We start from the raw sequence: 20,772 nt of genomic DNA, 5'->3' as shown, positions 1-20,772 counted from the left end.
CTGGTAAATTCTTCTCAGTCCCAGGATGGGTCACGCAGAGAAGACTGCACTCACTCACAGAAATGAGTACTCCCATGAAAGGTAGACTGTTTCCTATGGGGTTATCCCAGGCTTTGTCAAAATAAACCTGGAAGGAAACAATCGAATAGGCATGCTCCTCTCTGGACACCGAGCTCTGAAACAAGTAAAAAGCAGGTGTTTAATAAATGTTTGCTGAACAGGATGTAGAACAATTTCAGTAAACAGGAAGACGGGGGACTGAAATCACACCTCACATTAAGAAGAAGAAAAGAAAAAAAAAAAAAGCAGCCCTCACATTTCAGAGCTGCCCTGGCACTCAAATTCTCCTATTTAACATAATTACATAGAACATCAACATCAGACAAGGCCACTCTGTGACCATGACAGAATAAGACAAAAACAGGACCTGTCTGAAATCATGTCTGAACACAGACAAAACATCAACATTGTCCAATCCACAAAACACCCCCTCTCTGAGTTAACATGAGCGACTGCGACTTCCTTACCTATTACAGCTTTAGCTTCAGGGTAGTCTCCTCACTCTAGATTTATTGAAATCCCCCATCACTGAATTACCCCACTTCCTCACAACATCCAATTCAGAGCAAGGTCCACCCCCTTAGGCCCGCCTCAAAATCACCTAACACAAGGAGAAATCCTGTAAGTTCTAACACCCTCTTACAAGAAGCCCTCACTTTCCCCATGGTGTGCATGTTCCCAACTAGATGCTACAGCCATATACCCAACTTATTCAACTCAGGGTGTTCCTGGTGGTCTTTGGCTAGAGAGAATTGACAATAATAATGTTATTCGTCAGATTTGTTTGGTCTTACGTTCAAAGAATGTTTTCTTCTGTGAGGACGTGAGTGATGGAGGGAGATGGACGTTTGAGAAAACATCTGAGGAGGGGCTTCAACTTGGGGGCGGCCTCTGACCTGCAGAAATTGTAAAGTGAGGCCTTTCCCACTAAACTAGAGCTGACCTTTATCAGTCCCTGGCTGCATTAAAACCCCCCTACAAATCACTGAATCACCAGGTGCAGAAATCACAAATCCCAAAAGAGCACCTCCACAGAACCCCGATCACACGACTGGCCATACAGGTCCACAAATCACTGGCCACACGGATGCTCCAACAGCGCACAGACCTGCCATCCCTGACCCACAGATCATACAGCTCTCCCTACTACTGACCCCTGTACGTACCCAACATTCATCCCACAGACTTCCCATCAGTCTTCATAGACCTCCAATTACTGACCCTCGCAGACCCCCGCCCCAATATCAATGCCAGACTTCCTCATGACTTAACCCATAAATTCCCCTTCTGACCCCCAGCTCGATTATCAGGTCCCGAAACGTCCGTCCCAGCATAACCCCCGACAGCTGTCACAGATTAACGTGAATTGACGAACTCTCCCGCTTCCTGGCTGGGAGAGCACAGCACGGGGCTCCCGAGCATGCGCCGAGCCGTACAGAGCGGTTTGGCCCCCTCTGCACCCTCGGCGGCTTTGTTCAGGAGGCAAGATGGCGGCTCCCAGGCACTGTGTCTCTTTGTAGGAGCCGCCATATTGAGAGTCCAGTCAGGTCCGTACACGCGGAGGAATTTGGTTTATTCCTAACCTGAATTTGGGCCGTGCCACCGCGGCAGAGAGGGGAGGAGGCAAGATGAAGGAAAGGAGGATTATACAAACCAAAGAGGTGCGAAGTTTTGCAGAGAGCTTTTGCAGGAGGATTGGGGAAGAAGTTGCAGTAGTGCAGTCCTTTACTGGGGAAAAAGGACTTTGGAATGGTGCAATCCTTTTGTAAGGGATTCTACTTAAAAGTGCTGGTAATGGTACAACCCTATACCGGAGGATTCCACTGTGGGACCGAGGGGCAGAAGTGATGGCCGAGTTCAAGGGGGGCGGAGAGGTGTCATAAACCGCCAATTATGCTAAAAATAATGAGAAGGAATCGCCTAAGGGAAATTACAACTTCAGTAATATGTTGCAGGGACCGACTGATGAAAAAAGGAAAATTGAGACAGGGAAGAGGAGACTGAGGCACAAATAATGGAGAATCTGAGAAACAGAACGGAGACTAAGGGAAAAAGAGGAGACAAAGGAGGACTGAGAGTGAGAGAACGAGGTCTGAGACGAGGGAAGAATGAAGGAGGGGGGAGACTGAAAGAGAAAACTGAAACGAGTGGAAAAGGGAGACGGAGGGTGACCGACCGTCCAAGTCTGTCTGGAATGTCCCAGGAAATCCTTCGCCTGGACGTTAAAGGTCCGGGTTTGAGCAGATGGGTGGGCAAAGTTGAGGGAAAGTGTGGAACTTATAAGGTGCCTCAAAAAGTAAGGCGGTGAGCAACATCTTTTTAAATTCAAGTGGATAAGGCACAGATTTTGTGCCTTTCCTAGTCACTATTGCTGCCCCCCCCCCCCCCCCCGTTTCTGATGTTGGCGACCATGATTGAGGTTTACAATAATGAATTACCTCTCCATCGCTGCATCACTCACGAGTGATGCGTCTTAAGTATGTAACTTAAATGCATGGCACTCATAAGCATTTACAGTCTTTGGGGGCGCCTGGGTGGCTCAGTTGGTTAGGCGACTGCCTTCGGCTCAGGTCATGATCCTGGAGTCCCAGGATCGAGTCCCGCATCGGGCTCCCTGCTCGGCAGGGAGTCTGCTTCTCCCTCTGACCCTCCCGACCCTCCCCCCTCTCATGTGCTCTCTCTCTGTCTCTCTCTCTCAAATAAATAAATAAATAAAATCTTTTAAAAAAAAGCAAAACATTTACAGTCTTTGGCTTTGTGGATTAACTTGTACTTTGTACGGACATAGCGCTAGTTTATTTTTTAATATTGTAAGTATTGTGACCGTGTTTTCTAAGAGTTCAGAAATGAAAATGAAAACAATTATAATACCAACGACAGCATGACCCATACATCACCAAAAAAGCCTCTTATTTTAATGACAGATATAAAGATGCATCAACACCTGGATTAGGGAGATAAATAACTACAACAGCAAATTGCACAATATGCAAAAGAGAATTCAGGCTTAGGCATGGTGGTGAAGGGGATGTAAAAGCACATATGGAGACTGAAACAAATCTAGGATGACAAGCAAGTACTTCTAAATAAATAAACGGGTTTTTGTCTCCCCAAAAGACACAGATGCTGAGTTGAAAATAGTGACTGCCCAATTATATTAGACAACATAAACGTGTATTATTGTATACTTCTATTCACTGATATATAAAACTGAATAAAGTTACATTTCCAAACTCAAATGTTGCAACTAAAATGCCCTGTGGACAAACAAAAGGAGATATTTGATAACAGATGTGTTGGCCCCTTACAGTGTAGAGCCAATCCTGCTTTCAAGAGTATATCAGATGATACATCAAATCATGACAAGAAAAAAAAAATCCCCTAGCTCTTCACTCTTGGATTGAAAAACAGAGGTCAAACTGTCTTCTTCATTTTTATAAAGATTTTCATGAAACTAAATACAATATAAAATTGTTGATATCTTGTCCAATTGTAAACTAGACATTGCTCATCTATAAAAAATGTTCAGCAGACACTGCAAATGTAAATCTAGGCCAGTTCGATTCACTCTATAAATTTATCAAAGAAAATGAAAACATCTTACTTGCTAAAACAGCATATAGTTGGAGATAGCATATAGCTGGAGCATGTTTTCTTTTTTCCCATCCATTAATTTAATCCATTTACATTTAAAGTGACTACTGTTAAGAATTTCTGTCGTTTTGCTATTTGTTTCTATGTGACTTTTTTTGTGTGCCTCAATTCCCTCAATACTGCCTTCTTTTGTATATTTTTTTTTTTTACTGTGTACTATTTTGATTCCCTGCTTATTTCTTTCTTTGAATATGTTTTAGTTATTTTCTTATTGGTTGCTATGGAAATTACAATTAACATCCTAAATGTACAACAAACTACTTTGAATCGTTACCATCATAGTTTTAACAGCACACAAAGCACTGATCCTTTACAACTCTGTCCTCCCCTTACCTTCACCTTTATGATGTTATTGTAAACAAAACTGACATAAGGTCAGAAGTTGTTACAAGAGAAAAAAGGTCTATATATCGATAAAAGGGTCAATTCATCAAGAAGATTAACAATTATAAATGTTTATGAGCTAAACAACAAAGATCAAATATATTGAGGCAAATATTTACATTATTAAGGGAGAAATGCACAGTTCTGTAATAGTAGGAGACTTCAACAGATACTTTACATAATGGACTGAACATAGAGACATAAAATCAGTAAGGAAGTAACTTGATTAACACTTAAACTAGACCTAACAGACATATAGGACACCACACCCAGCAACAGCACAATACTCACTTTTTTCAAGTTCACATGGAACATTCTTCAGGATGTACCATATTTTAGGCTACAAAACAAGTATCAATACATTTTAAAAAACTGACATCATATAAACTATGTTCTCCAACCACAAGGAAATGAAATTGGAAATTAATGAGAAGAAAAACTGGGAAGTCCACAAATATGTAAAAATTAAACAGGACACTATTAACCAATGGGTAAAAGAAGAAATCACAAGGTAAGTAAAAATACTTGGAGACAAATGAAATAAACACACCATACCAAAACTAATGGGATACAGCAAAGGCAGTGTATGGATGGAAATTTAGAGTTGTAAACGCCTCCATTTAAAAAAAAAGAAGCAATATTGCAAGCAATTACCTAACTTTACTCCTTAAGCAACTAGAAAGACATGAAACCTAAACCCAGAGTTAGCAGAAGGAAGGAGATGATAAAGATTTGAGTGGAAATAAACAAAATAGAGAAGAACAATGGAAATTATCAACAAAACCAAAAGTTGTTTCTTTGAAAGATCAACAACATTCACACACCTTTAACTAGACTGACCAAGAAACAAAGACCCAAATTACTAAAATCATACACAGTTGACTCTTGAACAACATGGGTTTGAACTGCATGGGTCCACTTATATGCAGATTTTTTTCAACAAATACAGTACACTACTGTAAATGTATTTTCACTATGATTTTCTTAGTAACACTTTCTTTTGTCTAGCTTACTTTAAGAACATAGTATATAACACATGCAACATACAAAAGTGTTAATCAACTGTTATTGGTAAGGCTTCTAGTCAACAGAAGGCTATTAGTTACATATTGGAGGAGTGAAAAGTTATATATGGATTTCCAACTGCATGGGGGGTGGGTAGTTGCCCCTAAACCCCATGTTATTCAAAGGTTAACTGTACAATGGTGGGGACATTAATACAGAACTACAGATGAAAAAGATTATAAGGATACGATGAACAATTATATACCAACAAATTAGATAACCTAGAAAATGGATAAATTCCTAGAAGCACACAAACCTCCGAAACTGATTCAAAAAGAAACAGAACAGTCCTATAACAGAGTTATAACGAATAGACTGAATCAGTAAGCAAAAACCTCCCATCAAAGAAAAGCTCAGAACCAGATGGCTTAACTGGCAAATTCTACAAAACACTTAAAGAATTAATGAAAATTATTTTCAAACCTTCCAATATTATCTGACTTTTTGATGCTATTCATCCTAGTGGGTGTGAAGTGATACAAAAGCCAAAGACATCACAAGAAAACTACAAACCCGTATCTCTTATGAATATATATGAGAAAAATCCTCAACAAAATGTTATCAAACCAAATACAGCATATTAAAAGGATTATATACCTTAACCAAAGTGGGATTTATCCTAGAAATAAGAGTCACCCATCATTAAAAAATCTATCAATGTACATTAAGAATCAAGGCGGATGAAATCATGATCATCTCGCCATCTCAATTAATGCAGAAAAAGTATTTTACAAAGTCCAATACCCTTTCATGATGAAAACACAACAAACTAGGAGCAGAAAGAAACTGCTAAACATGATAAAGTCCACTTATGAATAACTCACTGATAACATTATATTCACTGGTAAAAGACTAAAAGTTTTTCCCCTAAGATAAGCATAGAACAAGGATGCTTTCTTTCAGCCCTTTATTCAACATTGTGTTGAAATTACTACAAAATCACGGTAATCAAAATAATGTGGTACTAGAATATGGATAGACATATAGATCAAGAGAATAGAATGGAGAGTCCAGAAATAAACCCATACACCTATATTCAAGTGGTTTTTGACATGGGTGGCAAGATGATTCAATGAGGAAAGGACTGTTCTTTCAATAAATGGCCCTGGAAAATTTGCTAGGCACATGACAAAGAATGAAACTGGACCCTTACCTTACACTATATGCAAATAGCCAACAAACACATGAAAAATGCTTGACATTATTAGTCATCAGGGAAATGCAAATCAAAACCACAATGAGATACCACTTCACACCCACAAGGATGGCTAGCATCAAAAAGTCAGACAATAACAACTCAGTGATGATGTGGTGAAATCAGAACCCTCATACACTGCTGGTGAGGATGTAAAATGGTGTAGCCACTTTGGAAAAAACTTGGCAGTTTCTCAAATGGTTAAACATAGAATTACTATTTGACCCAGTAATTCCACTGCCAGGAATCTAACCAAAACAACTGAAAGTGGTATGTCCACACCAAAATGTATACACTGTTTATATATTTAATCATAAAAGTCAAAAGGTACAAACGGGCACCTGGGTGGCACAGTCGGGTTGAACATCCGACTCTTGGTTTCAGCGTAGGTAGTGATCTGAGAGTCGTGAGATCAAGCCCTGCCTTGGGCTCTGTGCTGGGCATGGAGTCTGCTGGAGTTTCTCTCTCCCTCTGCCCCCCTGACCTCGCACTCTCTCTCTCTAAAATAAATAAGTAAATCTTTTTTTTAAAAAGGTACAAAGAAGCCAAATGTCCATCAAATGGTGAATGGATAAAGAAAGCATGGTACATACATATAATTGAATATTATTCAGCCATAAAAAAGAATGAAGCACTGATAAATGCTGCCACATGGGTGAACCTTGAATATATTACATTAAGGGAAAGAAGCCAATCATAAAAGAGTACATGTTATATGATTCCATTTAAATAAAATATAAATAGAATAGGCAAATCTATAGAGAATGAAAGTAGACTAGTGATTGCTTGGGGCACAGGATATGGTGAATAGTGGAATAATAGCTAAAGGGTACAGGGTTTCTTTTTGAAGTGCTAACAATGTTTTAAAATTGAGTGTGGCAATGGTTGTGCGTATCAGTGACTATACTAAAAGCCACTATATTATACACTTTAAATGGGTGAATTATATCTCAATAAAGATGTTCTTTAAAAAAGAAAAAAGCTGAGGGGCGCCTGGGTGGCTCAGTCGTTAAGCGTCTGCCTTCGGCTCAGGTCATGATCCCGGGGTCCTGGGATGGAGACCCGAATTGGGCTCCCTACTCCGCGGGAAGCCTGCTTCTCCCTCTCCCACTCCCCCTGCTTGTGTTCCCTCTCTGGCTGTGCCTCTCTCTGTCAAATAAATAAATAAAATCTTTTTTTAAAAGTATTAAAAAAAAAGAAAAAAGCTGAAAATCTTAAAAGTAGTCAGAGGAAAACATATTCCCTTTAAAGACTAAGATTTTTAACTGACTTTTCAATAGAAACTATGAAAGCCAGAAAACAATGATGTATAGATGTATAGAATTCTGAGCTCTTCCTTAGCAGAGAGAGTAGGGAAAACTGTATCTACTCCATCTGCCTAGAAGTGGAAGTACCTTTATAATTGTTTTTTACCATAGAAAGTTTTAATATTTTCCATAATTGAATCTATTTTTCCTTATAATAGTAGCATGTTAAAGTCTCTGCACCCAAAGATTCAGTACATATAGCCTTTTATTTTTAAAACGTTTATAATTTTACATTTTCATTTTTATGCAGTATTTCATACAGATTAAGGGCATTTACTACAGAGCAGAGGTTGACAAATTTTTTTTAGTAAGGCCGAATAGTGAAGAATTTAGGTTTTGCAGGCCACATGGTTTCTCTCATAAGTCAACTCTAGTGTCGTAGAATAAAAGCAGGCACAGACAATAATAAATAAATGTTGCTGTGTTCCAATAATATAAAGTTTATATACACTAAAATTAGAATTTCACATAATGTTCATGTATCTTGAGATACTATTTTATATTAACCATATTTTTAATTTTCTCTGTGTTATGATGTTTGATCTCCTGGGGTGGGGGTCTTTGCTGGCTGGGGAAACTCCCAGAACTAGTTAATTCCTATTGTGAGGGTGCCTGGGTGGCTCAGTCGTTAAGCATCTGCCTTCGGTTCAGGTCATGATCCCAGGGTCCTGGGATCGACTCCCACATAGGGCTCCCTGCTCGGCAGGAAGTCTGCTTCTCCCTCTCCCACTCCCCCTGCTTGTGTTCCTGCTCTTGCTCTCTCTGTCAAATAAATAAATAAAATCTTTAAAAAAATAATAATTCCTATTGTGATAACTTGCCTGACAGCACTCCTCTAATAGGTAAACCAGCCAATCCCAAGTCCATACTCCTAACCACCTCCTTTATCTAACAGTCACACACCAAGCTAATATTCCCCTGCCCTAAATCAATCCAGGGCCAGGTAATAGAAAATTAAGGACAATCCCAATGTCCCAAAGCCCAGCAGAATTACTCAAACCAGCCAATCCTAAACTGTTTACCCTGCTCTGCCTATCCTTTCCCATGAAAATGCTAGTAAAAGCTATGGTCTGTAGTGCATTTGTAGTGATGAGCACTTGGTGATGTATGAAGCGTTGAATCACCACACTGTACACCTGAAACTAATATAACACTGTATGCTAACTATACTAGAATTTTAAAAAAAAGCACTCATATCTTAAAAAGAAAAAAAAAAAAGGCCTCCTAACACTGGTGCTTCTCTCTGTGGCCCTGTGTGATACTATAATCTATAAGAAAAACGTATTTGGTCACTCAGATGACCAAAATATATTTCTCATATATATATGGTATTGTCAATGGTTCCTGGCTCACAGCTTCCAAAAGCCTTGGAATTTCCAGAGTGATAAGGAGCATCTTTTGCCATCCTATTGGTCTCCTGTCCTGTTTCTGAAATTGCTTTAGAGCCATAAAGGTGAAATGGGTGTCTTATTATTCGTAATAGCCCTTTTCCACCACAACTGGGTTTACATTACTGATGTGACTTGTGGAAAGCACCTAAAGATGGTGGCTGGTTGCCAGGGCAACCAACCAAGAATACAGGGGTGAAATTTTCAGTCCCACCCCCTGATCTTTAGGGATGGGATAGGGGCTGGAAGTTGAATCAATAACCAATGGTCAGTGACTTAATCAATCACACTTATGTAATGAAGCTTCCATATAACCCCAAAAGGACAGGTTTTGAAGAGCTTCCAGGTTGGTGAACATGTGGGGATGTGGAGAGAGTGACTTGTTCAGAGAGTATGGAAGCTCCACACCCCTTCTCCATACCTGCCCACCATATGTCTTCCATTTAGCTGTTCCTGAGTCATATATTTTTATAATAAATCAGTAATCTAGTAAGTAAAATGTTTGAGTTCTATGAGTGGTTCTACCAAATTAATTGAACCCAAGGAAAGGGTGGTGGGAATCTCTAATTTATAGCCAGTCAGAACTACAAGTAACAACTAGACTTGTGACTGGCATCTGTAGTTTAAGGAGGAAGCCTGGGAACCTCCATTCTGTAGCTGGTGGGTCAGAAGCATATAATAACCTGGGCTTGTGGCTAGGCGAGGGGTGTGAAGTGGAGAGGGGTGTCAGTCTTGTAGGACTGAACCCTTAATCTGTGGGATCAGATGCTATCTCCCAGGAGATGTGGCAGAATTGAGTTAAACTGTAGGACTCCTGGCTGATGTCACAGAATTGCTTATTGTTGGTGTGGGGAACCCTCTCAGTGGAATTGGGACCCAGAAACTTTGACTCTGCCTCCCATTTCTAGGGCAACTTTGAGTAATATTAAACTTTTCTTTCAATGACACTGACCTCTCTGTGTCATCATGCAGTCACTTTTTATAAACTAAGACCCAAACACAACTCTATTCTTTTAATTTTTTTCCAGTCATTTACAAATGTAAAAAAATCATTCTGTGGTCACAGAGTGCAAAAACAGGCAGCTGCCCAATGTGGCCTGAGAGAGGCAATTTACAACCCATGGTCTACAGCCATTCTGCCTTGCTCTCCCACTAACTAGCTGTGTGTCCCCCAATAAGTAGATTAATCTGTAGGTCTCAATTCCTTCATGCCTAAAATGAGGTTAATAGAATCTGCTTCATAGAGTTGTTAGGAAGTATTAAATCAGTTAATACATTTAAAGTACCTAGAATCATGCAAAATACATATTCTCAGTGATTTCTGACACCAACCAGCTGGAATTGGGCCAAACTTCACAGGTCTTCATAAGACTGCCCTCACTTCGGTCACCAGCCAGAAGCCCAGGAGTTCTCAGGGCCCCACTCTGGGCTACTCTGGCTAGTGGGCCAAAAATCCAGGAGTTTCCAGTACCCCCTCTGATACTTTGATAATTCACTTCAGTGACTCACAGAACTCAGGAAAGCACTATACTTATGATTACAGATTTATTATAGCATTAGGATATAAATGAGAACTAGCCAAAGGGAGAGACTCATAGTGTAAGATCTGAAAGGGTTACAAAAGTGAAACTTCTGTTGTTCTCGCTGTGTTGAGTCAGGATGTCATACCCTCCAAGCACATCAATGTATGACAATACATATAATATTGCCAACCAGGAAAGTTCACTTGAGCTAGATGTCCAGAGTTTTTATTGAGGTCTCATTATCTAGGCACTAATGACTGAATCACAGGCCTTCAAGCTGAACTCAATCTCCAACCCTGCTTCACTCCCCAGAGGTCAAGAAGTCCTCCAAATGTATCTTGTGATGCTCCCTTAGGCAGCACGTATACAAATGTATCTTGTGATTCAAAACCCCAACTCTCTAGTCACATGGTCTTTGTGGAGTGGCCAGCTCCTACCCTGAGTCATCTTCTTGGTGTCAACTATCCAGGGACCCACCATGAATCATCTAGGTAGGATGAATTATCAGGGCCCACCAGGGATATTACTGGGGAAATTCCAAGAATCTAGAGGCTACCCTTCGGTAACCAAGGACAAAAATCTTTATTTTGCCAGCCATATTCTTTACTCCAAGTAAATGCTTTATAGGTATTTCTTTTTGTTATAACTTTTAAGCCATATGGAAACTGGCACAACGTGGAAGGTGATCATCCAAAAAAATATCTATGGACACCTACCAGGACACTGATTAATGTTGCACAAGATCAATCTGGAGCAACAGTGTCTTCATAACATCGAACTGCCCTGTGGAGGAAAACTGTCCCTAGGTTTTTTTCCAAGTTTTTTTTTTTTACTATTACTCAGACGAGTTAGCTACTGGTCTTCATATTTGTGTAATCGAAATTAATTTGTGTGTTCTTAGAAAATATGCCATTGTTAGCTTTGATTTACAGGCATTCTAGTGAAATCTCTGAGACGTATTTCCCCTTTGCTCAAAACGTTATACTCACAGGTCCATTCAGAGAAGCAGAAAGGCTGAACACAAAAATCCGAAAGGCTTTGGGCTCAAACTGAAATTCCAGAGTTAAGTCCTCAAACCTTTAGTGAAACGTGCTCAGGCCTGGTAGAATTCTCGAAACATTGTAGGTCTTGCCTCTATCGCTAGGCTCGTGGCTCCGTGCGCGCGCGTTAGACCTTCCATATGGGTCTTTTTGGAGGAAGGGCTTGGAAACCCGGGGGTGGGGGGACCAGAGGCGCAGTGCTGGGATCAGGTGCAAAGCCCCCGAGCGCCCTACTCGCTCCCGGCCTCTCGCTGCGCATGTGCAGCGTCGCAGCGCAGGCATTCTGGGAGATGTATTTTGCAGTCGAAGGCAACGGGCTCCTGCGAGCCCCGCGCGCGCGGCGCCCTCTTCTGCGCATGTGTGCCCTTCCTGTCCTCACCGCAGTGCCCCGGGGGCGGGGGCGAGTCCGGAGGCTCTAAGCACCGCACCCGCTTGGTCTTCGTCTGGGCTGGAGGTGCGCCGAGGCAGTGGGCGCGGGCTCGGGGAGGTGGGGGAAGAACAATAGGATTCAGCAGGACTTTGGAGTAGGCGTGGATCGGGATGTGTCAAAAGCTACCCTCCTCAACCTGGGTCCGTGAGCCCGGAGTGGGCGGGGTCCCGGGACTGCGTTCTTGCTGGTGTCGCGCTTCAGGTGTCGTGCCCGGAGCGCATCCGGCGCATCCAGGGGGGTGCCAGTGCGCGCCAAGTGGTGGACACCCAGGTGAGGAGCGCCCTCCGGGGTGTGGAAAGAGAACCAAGCTTTACTGAAGGTCTGAAATGTTCCAGGTGGAGTGCTACCTGCTTTTTCAAAGGCATCTAACCTTTAACCCTTACAGCAACTCTCTAAGTCAGCTTTTCAAACCATCGGCTGCAACCCAGTAGTGAGTATGGGTGGTGAAATCTGTTTAATGAGCCAAGACTAGTATTGTTATTTGCCAGTACTTTTAGGTCGGATATAACTTACACAGAATGATTTGCATATAATTTACAGAGAACAAAAGTGTAAAATTTGTTGATGCACACATGTAACTACCACCCCCATCAAACATTTTAATCCCCCAGAAAGTTCTGCTCCATTTTAGTCAACTCCTCCCCCCACCTGTTTAAGAACCAACCAGTTTCCAATTTCTATCTCTATAGGTTAGTTTTGCCTTTGTAGAACATCATATGAATGGAATCCTACAGTAAGCAGGCACTTAAAAAAAATAGATAAAATACTGTAAAATAGCACATGTGTATTCCCTTGTGATAAGGATTGTTTTATGAAATTTACTACATATAACTGTATTTTTTTAAAAGACTATTTATTGGGCATCCATGAACCGGACACTGTTTCTAGTGCTGGGGATACAGTACTGAATATACAGTACTGAATCAAGCTCCCTGCCTTTATGAAATCTTAGTTTTAGTAAGTAGAGACAGTCAGTTAACAATAAGCATAATCATATAGTATATTAGATAGTAAATTATATATTAGAATTTATACACAAAGAAAAAGTAGATCAGGGTAAGGGAAATGGGGGGGATTAAATTTAACTTAGGTAGACAGTGGAGGCCTCCTTGGTGATTTTTGAGTAAAGAGTTGAAGAAGTAGAAGAGTGGGGATGCCTGGGTAACTCAATCTGGTTAAGCATCTGACTCTTGGTTTCTGCTCCGGTCATGATCTCAGGGTCATGAGATGGAGTCCTGTGTCTGGCTCCATGCTCAGCTGGGGGTCTGCTCGAGATTCTCTTCATCTTCCTCTGACCCTTCCTCCCCGCCCCCCCCCCGGTCTATCTCTCTAATAAATAAATCTTCAAAAAAAAGAAAGAAAGAAATAGAAGAGTGTGCTGGGTAGAGGAAACAGCCAGCATGGACACACACACACATTAACATATTAACATTAGGTTCTGTAAAATATGTTTGTTACCTTAATCAAAATATGCTTCTTACCTTAATCTCTGATATAACACAGATATGATTTCTAATTTTACTGAGGCTGGAGAGGTGAGGTTGACTGACTTGCCCAAAGTCAAACAGCCAGAGGTAAATTCAAGCCCAAATATTTTCCTCCAAATCTCCTACTCTTTATATGTCTCCCAACCTAAAACATAGCATTTAACTGACCTCTCCTCCCCCTTAGCTTAAAACACAGGGATCGGCAACTCAGCTCCCCGGGAAAGATTCCAGAAAGACCGTGGCACGAATCTCACGATGTGGACATTATATGTCCAGGGTCTGTTGGTGTCTCTTCCGCAGTTCCTGGGTCCCACTGAGAACCTGTTGCTGGTACATTCTACCTTCAGACTCCAACCTGTCTGTTCCTACAGCCCTGGTTAGAATCCACAGAAGGCATGACTAAATGGTCAGAGAAGGATGTGCACCAACTGCCATTACATATTGATAAACATTTGGCAACATCATTTTTGATGACTGTAAATTACTTTATCTTTGGAGTATATATCTGTTTGTTTTACCAGTTCCTTAATTTGTTCCAATTTTTCAGTATGTTAAGAAGTGCTGCAACAGATGGTCTTGCAGCTAAATCTTAGTGCAAATCTGTGGTTTTTCTCACAATGAGTTCTGGAGGGCCCAGGAGACATTCTCTCACAGAGTGGCTTCCCCTACTGAACTGTTGAGGCAGCTGTGGATGGCTTTGTCACACCAGGGATTCTGGGATCTTCAAGTCATACCTGGTCTCTCATGGCTCCATCTCTCCCCCTACCTCTGTGTTCATAGATCTCTGTCTTCACCCAAAGGCTGCAGAAAATGACCAAGTCCCAGGTGAGTTAGTTTGTTCCGTTCATTATATAGGAACAGTAGTGGAGGACTGTAAAAATGACCATGTGAGCTAAAATCATGCAAAGAAATCTTAATAATCAATGGGATTTTTTATATTGGTTATAGTTGTTCTGTGACCTTTAAAAATGTTGGTTAAAACATTAAATCCTCTTACTGTTGGTCATACAAGTATAGGAAAATGAAAAATAGCAAAACAGATATTTAGTACATTGTTAATTTAAACATTGACAATTAAAATACTTTGTTAAAAAAAACTTATCAAGAGCATTTTGAACAGTGCCGCCTTCTCTTTGTATAACTTGATACCAAGTGAGCATCTTTTCTGTGCCTTGGCAAATTGGATCGGATTCTGATATTTGGTCCTTTGCATCTAGGACAATCAGTTCTGGATGTGTATGGGGTGTTCAGTAAATATTTGCTTAATGACAATGAAAGAATGGCCTAATGAATAATGAATATTCAGTGTAAAATGTTTCACATATGATTTTTGTGTTACCCACAAAATGAAACATAAAACTAGACAAATGGGCATCAAAGCATAGGGCAGGAGAAACAGAATGAGACCAAATTAGTATACTATCACCCAAAATGAAATGGGGCCAAATTTTAAGAAGCATTATCAAATAATGAGCATGCTTTAAACAAGTTGCCATGCTTTTTTTTTTTTTCCATTTTGTGCAGTACTGATGACTTTAGTTGGAATAGGAATGTGTTGTTGCAGGGACCAGTATCATTCAAGGACGTGGCTGTGGATTTCACCCAGGAGGAGTGGCAGTATCTGGACCTTCCCCAGAGGGATCTATACAGGGATGTGATGCTAGAGAACTATATCAACCTCATCTCAGTGGGTGAGGACCATTTCCCAGTGTTGATTGCCATGTGCTTAGTTAACTACCTTACCTTTCTCAGTTGCTCCAAATAATCAGCCCTTTGAAGTACTTTTACAAGTATGGCTCTGGGTCTTAGTAGATTTAAGATTGACAGTCTTTGGGAGGTCTGGCTTCAAGTTTGTTTAAAGACCTCTCTTTTTCAGGTACAAATGGGCACCTTCATCAGGAAGTCCCTGATGAAGTTCAGAGTTCAAAGGACCTGAAGCCCAGGTAGCTAGGTCCAAATCCTCTATCATTTCCCATTGACAGGATATCAAACCACAAAGCCATCTGTGATCCACAAGTTGGAACAAGGTGAAGAACCATGGATGGTGGAGAGAGAAATCCCAAATTGGAACTATGCAGGTGAGTTAGGTAAAGGACTCTGTGGATGGAAGTGAATGAAATTAAGATCACAGTTGATCTGATGGTTACCAGAGCAGAGATAGTGGGAGGATGGCTGAAATAGGTGAAGGGGATTAAGAGTATACTTGTCCTGAGCCCTGAGAAATATACGGAACTGTTGTATCACTATATTGCATACCTGAAACTAATGTAACACTATATGTTTACTGGAATTTAAAAGAAAATTTTTTAAAAGATCACAGTTGATCAGTAAGGGTTGGCATCTTTGAAAAATATGCTTCAGGGCTCTCTTCTTAAAGCCTTTGGCCCTTTGAAAACAACTGGGATGGTTGACATAAGTTCCTTATTTACCTGAATGCCATTTCCATATATCACCTTCCCACATTAATGCTCTTCTCTGCATGGCTATTAGAGAGTGACATTTTCCCTTCCAGGTATATTCTGCCTGTGATTCTTAACCAACTTCATTTAAGACTTTGAGAAGTTTTTTTGCCTTTTTTAAATTTTTGCAAAATATACATACCATAGAATTTACTATTTTTAAGTGTATGGTTCAGCGGCATTAAGTACATTCACGTTGATGTGCACCATCCCCACCATCCATCTGCAGAACTCTTTCATCACCACCAGCCGAGACTCTGTACCCGTTAAACTATACCTCCCCGCCCTACCTCCCCTGCTAGCTACTGCTAACCACTACTTTACTTTCTTTGCTCAGAATCTTACCATTCTGGATACCTCATATAAATGGAATCAAACAGTATTTGTCCTTTTATGTCTGATTTATTTTACTTAGTATATCTTCGAAGTTCATCCACGTTGTGGCATGTGATAGAATTTGATTGATTTTAGGGCTGAAGAATAGTCTCTTGTATGTGTATGCCACATTTTGTTTATCCATTTATTTGCAATGAACATTTGAGTTGTTTCTACCTTTGGGCTCCTGTGAATGATGCTTCCAAGAACGTTGGTGTCCAAATTTCTGTTTGAGCCCCTGCTTCCAGTTCTTTTAGGTATACACCCAGAAGTGAATTTGCTGGACCATGTGGTAATTCTGTGTTTACATTTTTAAGGAATTGCTGTGATGTTTCCCACAGCTACCACACAATTTTACATTCGCACCAGCAGTGCACAGAAGTTCCAATTTTTCCACATCCTCACTGACGCTTGTTATTTTTTGTTTTGTTTTGTTTTTCTAGTAGCAATCCTAATGGGTATGAAGTGGTATCTTATGGTTTTGATTTGCACTGAATGACTAGTGATGTTGAGCACATTTTCATGTGTTTTTTGGCCATGTGTGTATCTTCCTAGGAGAGGTGTCCAGTCTAGCCTCTGGGGAGCCAGTGTTGGATAAAGAATAGAAATCTACTCACTTTCTTTAAAGACTGATGGCTCATATGTCAGGAACTGGGTTAGGAAGTTCAGGAGAATTATTGAATTCTGAGCCAGGGAATGACTTTATTGCTCTGGATGTAGGTAGCATAAGTTTAACAGTAGTCAAGTACTGTCAGAGGTTTATAAAATAGATGAAAATGAAGACAGATAGGGTTTTAGATCCAGAGTGAGAAATCTGCTGCTTAGCGTCTCCACATTAATAGAATCCAGAAATTTGGAAAACACGATGTAAAGCAAAAGTGGCAAGCACATAGTTGTCAGTAATAATACGTGTAATAATGGTATCTAACTGACAAAACGTATTATGTGTGAGGCAGTATTCTGAGTACTTTACGTCTATTGACTCATTTAATTCTCATGACAACACTACAAGGTAGGTGCTATTATTATCCCTTTTTTTATAGAAAGGGAAGTTGAGGCCCAAAGAGATCAAGGAACTTGACCTCTGCCACATGTCTAATTAGTGATGGAGGTAGGATTGAAACCCTGGTAATCTGGACTTAGTACCTGTTTTCTTAACTGTGATTCCTCTTCTATATGTGCTAGGTAGAGAAGAAAGGGGGGAGAGTATTTAAAAGTCAGGATTAATGTAGTATCTGTGAACTATTAATAGACTAAGATGACACACTCAGGAGTGAGAATTCAGTAGTTAATCTAACCCTGAGGCATTTGTATTTGGCTTATTCTGTGGCTTATTTCTCTCTTACTGGACACATGGGTTCCTGGGCCTTCACACCCATATAAGAACGAATTACTGTTACGGCTTTCTGAGGCACTGGCTACTGCTTGCAAGTGGGCTCGATGGCTTTGTCAAGTCCGTTTCATGCTGATGGATGACTAGACGAGCTCAGAGACATTGGAAGCAGAGAGACGAGTGAGGATTAAACTAGAGCAATCCAACAATGAGTCGATGAGACACCAGTTCAGATCTCTCTGTTCCTCATCCAATCTCTCCTTTATTTCCTCTGATCACCATTTCAGCCAGTCATTGTAATTCTCTAGATGGGCTCTTCCTATTGACCCCATAACAGCTGTCCTCCTTTGTTCCTTTTTATTGCACCTTGTAATTATTTTTGTTTTTCTTCCCAGTTTGCAAAGTCCTATTTGCAGACAGCCAGATATATTTGTGTTCTTTGTCATATTCTCTATTTCTGTTTCTACGAATATGATTTTTTTTTAAGTTGTGGTTTTCTTACAAAGCTCAGGGGTATAGATTCCATGTAGCCTTGGTATTTCTGTTCATTAGGGATACTAGGCCTTAAAGTAAAGATTCAATCTCACAATAGGGTGAAAAGTTATGAACCATAATACATTAGCAGAAATATTCACAAACAGAGCTAATTATGCTTCCTTATAGAAGAAGTCTGGCAACTTGATAACCCCTTGGAAAGACACCAAGAGAACCAAGAAACATTTTTGAAACATGTTGCATTCATTGACCAGGAAACTGTGACTGGGGAAAAGGGCAACAAATGTCATGCACTTAGAAATATATTTCCTCTGAGCACAGACTTTGTTTCTTCCAAACAAAGACTCCAAAAATATGCCTCCTATGGTAGGAGTTTGAATTATTTAGGCTCATTTAGTGGTAACAGAAGAAAGAATGAATGTAGCGAATGTGGGAAAGCCTTCTTCCAGAAGTCAGACCTCATTATACATAAGAGAACTCATACAGGAGAAAAGCCCTTTGTGTGTACGGAGTGTGGAAAGGCCTTCAGCAAGAAGTCCAACCTTGTTATCCATCTGAGGATCCATACTCAAGAGAAACCTTACGAGTGTACTGAATGTAGAAAATCTTTCGCCCATAAGTCACACCTCATCGAACATCAGAGAATCCACACTGGGGAGAAACCCTATAAATGTGGTGAGTGTGGGAAAGCCTTTTTCCAAAAATCACACCTCAACATTCATCAGAGAACTCATACTGGAGAGAAACCCTATGGGTGCGATGAATGTGGGAGAGCCTTCAGCATGAAGTCACACCTCTTTGTACATCAGAGAATACACACAGGAGAGAAACCTTATGTGTGTACCAGGTGTGAGAAAGCTTTCAGTGAAGTGTCATGCCTTATGAGACATCAGAAAATCCATACTGGGGAGAAACCTTATGAATGTAATGAGTGTAAAAAAGCCTTTTCTGAGAAGTCTGACCTCATTATACATCACAGAACTCACACAGGAGAAAAGCCCTACAAATGCAATCAATGTGGAAAAGCCTTCAGACATAGCTCAGCCTTCTGTCGACATAAAAGGACTCATCAAGAAAAAATTCCTTAAAAGAAACTAATACGGGAATATCTACAAATAAAAGCCTCAGTAGAAATCAAATCTTAGTATGTATCAAGAAGTCAAGCCTATTCAACATATTTTTAAAGTAGGTAGCTATGTTTTTGTAGAAATCGTATTCCATATGTGATGCCAAAGCATTTCTCAAAGATATTACAGAAAGTACCCCTCGTTGAAGGATAAACGCTCACTATGGCCTACAAAGACCTTTGGAATATTAGTAAGTGGACTAGTCAGAACAAAATTAGAAAAGCATATGTGGACAATTTGCAAAGTATGAAAGCATTATAGTCCTGGTTGTATTATAATATGTTATACGCCACATAACATAAATCATGTATTGGAATTGTATATTTGAAGTTAACATAAATATGAATATAAAATAAGTATTACATGTACAATGCCATCTACCAAGATCTTCCACATTGAATAATACTATTTTTCTTCTATTTAACAGAAAATATATCATTCAAGAAGAATTTAAAACTAATATTATATGTCAACTATACTTCAATTAAAAAGATTCTAAAGTGTAAAATTAACTTTTTTTCCTGTTCATTGCTAGTACATGTGTGTGTGTATGTATACACACATATATATGACTTCGGCTCATTTTGATCAATGAAAGAATATGAAAAGGTGTTGTTGTTGTTCATATGTACATACGACATAGATATATGAGAATGAGCGAAAGAAAATAGCCATGGCTTCTTACGACATTCACTATGATTTAAATAATTGTTTTTGGTGACTAAATTACCCTCTTCTTACATACTGTTATTGTCTTCACTAATTAAAGCCCTAATGCCCAGTACCTTAGAGTGTGACTGTATTTGGAGATAGGGCCTCTAAAGCACAATGAAGTTAAAATGAGGCCATTAGGCTGGCCCCTACTCCAATCTGACTGGTGTCCTTATAAGAAGAGGAGATTAGGACACTAGGGATGCAGGTGACAGAGGAAAGACCCTGTGAAGAGGCAGCAGGAGGGTAGCCTCAGAGGAAACCAACTGTGCTGGCACCTTGATCTTGGACTCCCAGCCTCCAGAAGTGTGAGAAAATAAATTTCTGTTTCTTAAGCTACCCAGTTTATGACATTTTGTTATGGCAGCCCTAGCCCAAGCTCTAGCCCTAATACATACACTACTGCTCTTTTTCACTGGATTACTTCATAAAGCTGAAGATACAAATTATAAGTACTCCATAACCCAACAATATGTTTGGGGGTTCATTTTACTGTGCACCATTTCCGTCTATTTGGCATTTCCTAATTCACCTTGTGATAGAATAGTAAGAAATACTTTAATAAGGATTTTACAATTCAGAAATGTAGGGACTTCTTTCAGAGAGAATCGTTCATTTTCATTTTATATTTTTAAGATTTTATTTATTTGGCAGAGAGAGAGCGCACAACAGGGGGAGCAGCAGAGGGAGAGGGAGAAGCAGGCTTCCCGCTGAGCAGGGAGCACGACATGGGGCTTGA

At 40.2% G+C, this 20,772-nt stretch overlaps 2 protein-coding genes across 15 annotated transcripts in view; one reads left to right on the top strand and one right to left on the bottom strand.

The window, feature by feature from the left end:
• The window catches only part of LOC123863227 (zinc finger protein 300-like), a 38,537-nt gene extending 26,678 nt beyond the window's left edge, over nucleotides 1-11,859 (bottom strand). For 2 of the 14 annotated variants that reach the window (XM_064596651.1, XM_064596652.1), the window contains exons 1-3: nucleotides 1,353-1,553; nucleotides 855-956; nucleotides 1-175 (exon numbers count right to left, since the gene is read on the bottom strand). The gene's annotated coding sequence lies outside the window, so the exon portion shown is untranslated. The other 12 variants (XM_064596642.1, XM_064596650.1, XM_045902547.3 and 9 more) reach the window with 12 other exon arrangements.
• Nucleotides 11,860-12,122: 263 nt separating this feature from the next.
• LOC123863206 (zinc finger protein 239-like) lies at nucleotides 12,123-20,620 on the top strand. Its single transcript, XM_045902498.3, has 5 exons — nucleotides 12,123-12,316; nucleotides 14,314-14,358; nucleotides 15,098-15,224; nucleotides 15,516-15,611; nucleotides 18,364-20,620. The coding sequence occupies exons 2-5, from the start codon at nucleotides 14,344-14,346 to the stop codon at nucleotides 19,281-19,283; spliced, it is 1,158 nt and encodes a 385-aa protein (XP_045758454.1). The 5' UTR covers nucleotides 12,123-12,316; nucleotides 14,314-14,343; the 3' UTR covers nucleotides 19,284-20,620.
• The last annotated feature ends 152 nt before the right edge of the window (nucleotides 20,621-20,772 follow it).

This window comes from Mirounga angustirostris, unplaced genomic scaffold, assembly GCF_029215605.1.
Source record: "Mirounga angustirostris isolate CCGP_5_RB_7025 unplaced genomic scaffold, mMirAng1.0.hap1 SCAF_7, whole genome shotgun sequence".
In the NCBI taxonomy this organism is placed as follows: Eukaryota; Metazoa; Chordata; class Mammalia; order Carnivora; family Phocidae; genus Mirounga; species Mirounga angustirostris.
The sequence above is the reverse complement of the archived record's forward strand: the minus strand, read 5'-3'. Positions and strand labels throughout refer to the sequence as shown.

Coding starts and splice junctions, on each gene's coding strand:
- LOC123863206 (XM_045902498.3), top strand. Junction 15,225..15,515: donor TATCAACCTCATCTCAGTGG/GTGAGGACCATT, acceptor TCCCATTGACAG/GATATCAAACCACAAAGCCA. Junction 15,612..18,363: donor CCCAAATTGGAACTATGCAG/GTGAGTTAGGTA, acceptor GCTTCCTTATAG/AAGAAGTCTGGCAACTTGAT.